The following is a 1,783-nucleotide window of genomic DNA, read 5'->3' as shown; positions in this document are numbered from 1 at the left end:
TGTTGTTTTCATATATATATATATAAATAAATTTAAAAAAAAAAATTTGTGTGTGTGTGTGGTGGTCTGATACTGATACTGGTATTGGTCCTGATACCCGCCTCAAGTACTTGTACTTTGGACCAATACCACTTTTATGTTTGGTGATGTCATTTCCTCTTCCACTTGCAAATAACTGAAGACTAAAAATGAAAAAATATCCATAGCTTAAATATACTTTAAGATGAACAAGTGATGTTAAGACAGCAGTGTAAAATTAATAATTTTATTTATTTCAATTTTCTGCTACAAACTGCTGCACAAACCTTTACAGACTTTTACTAAAACGTCAACTCATTTTTCATGAAACCTGGCTAAATAAAGTGCTTTCATTTTATTTTACCTTTTGGTTTCTAAGAATAGATTCAAATCTATTTTAACAAGCACATTAAACACAACACAACAGACCCAACAAATCAAATTATTTTGTTAACAAGGTTAAATTTACGAGGCATTTTTTTGTTGGATCTACAACTATTTAAAAGTACTTTTTTTCCAAAATATTGTTCTCATTGTTGAGTTTAAAAATAAAACTTTATTTTTCTTTTGTGGCCCACAAGTTCTTTTATTTTGATACATTTGGCCCACATATGAAAATATTTGGACACCCCTGTGCGGATGACGATTCGCTCCCAGATTTTTGTGTTTTGAGACATTCGGCTTCTTTTTTCAGATCTGAGCGTACGGAGACCCGGCTCACCTCGTAGCCTTTGAGCGACGGTCCGACCAGCACCACGGGCCTCATGGAGGGAACCACGTCATACGGGGGGACATGCTCCGTCTGTTAACACAAAGCACCGAACCCTCAGTTTCACAGACAACAGCCGAAATGACTGCAGATCAGCCGACACTGCGCTACAATCATATGTTCACCCACGTTAGAGAATGCAGCAAATGATAGTGTTAAAAAGAGAAACATATGGGGATTATAAAATAAGGACATTTTAACTCTTCTTACAACATAACTAGATGTTCTTATATCTTTATCAGCTGATTCACTTCTTAGACACGGATAATAGATTTGGACCTCCTAACAGATATTTTATCGTTTGATACATAAAAAATGAACGTCTGGCATCTGTGCAATGATATTTTAGAAAAATTGCAGAAGTTTAACTCGATTTTACAAACAGGAACAGCAGCACGACACAAAACACCAGAGAAAATGTGGTGATGTCATAAAATCTGCTTAAAGGTGCAAAACTAAGTTTTTACACTAAATTAGGAAATTTAGGTTTTAGATTATTTGGACGATGATCTGCCTCCTAATAAAATTAAAAAGAAGCTATCACGAGACAACAAAGTTTGCCATCATGGTAAACAAAAAGATTTGAGTAAAACTAAAGTTTATCGTTTAAATATATTGTTTTAATTTCGTACAATGTAATCCGCCCCCCCATCTCGGTTTATTAACAAACAACTCTAACCTTAATTTTTCTAACAAGTATGACTTCAGAAAAAAAATCCTTTAAATTTCATTTAAAACTGATCGTTTATATCTCTGCTGCAGAGCCAGGAAATCCATCCATCCATCCATTATCTTTACCCGCTTATTCCATTTTGGGTCACGGGGGTCGCTGGTGTCCATGTCCAGCAATCACTGTGCGAGGGGCGGGGGACACCCTGGACAGGTCTCCAGTCCATCACAGGGACACATAGAGACAAACGAGACAAACAACCATTCACTCTCTCACTCACACCTAGGGACAATTTAGAGTTACCAATCAGCCTAACATGCATGTTT

At 36.2% G+C, this 1,783-nt stretch overlaps 1 protein-coding gene across 1 annotated transcript in view; it reads right to left on the bottom strand.

Moving 5' to 3' along the window:
• Positions 1 to 1,783, bottom strand: part of LOC119428723 (voltage-dependent L-type calcium channel subunit beta-4) — a 17,781-nt gene that overhangs the window by 4,927 nt on the left and 11,071 nt on the right. The window contains exon 7 of the mRNA XM_037696395.1: positions 740 to 820. Within this exon, the coding sequence (XP_037552323.1) occupies positions 740 to 820 (81 nt within the window). The remainder of the gene's footprint in view (positions 1 to 739; positions 821 to 1,783) is intronic.

Source organism: Nematolebias whitei, chromosome 23, assembly GCF_014905685.2.
Source record: "Nematolebias whitei isolate Nwh7 chromosome 23, NemWhi1, whole genome shotgun sequence".
Classification (NCBI taxonomy): Eukaryota; Metazoa; Chordata; class Actinopteri; order Cyprinodontiformes; family Rivulidae; genus Nematolebias; species Nematolebias whitei.
Note: the sequence above shows the minus strand (reverse complement) of the source record. Positions and strands in the feature narration are given on the sequence as shown.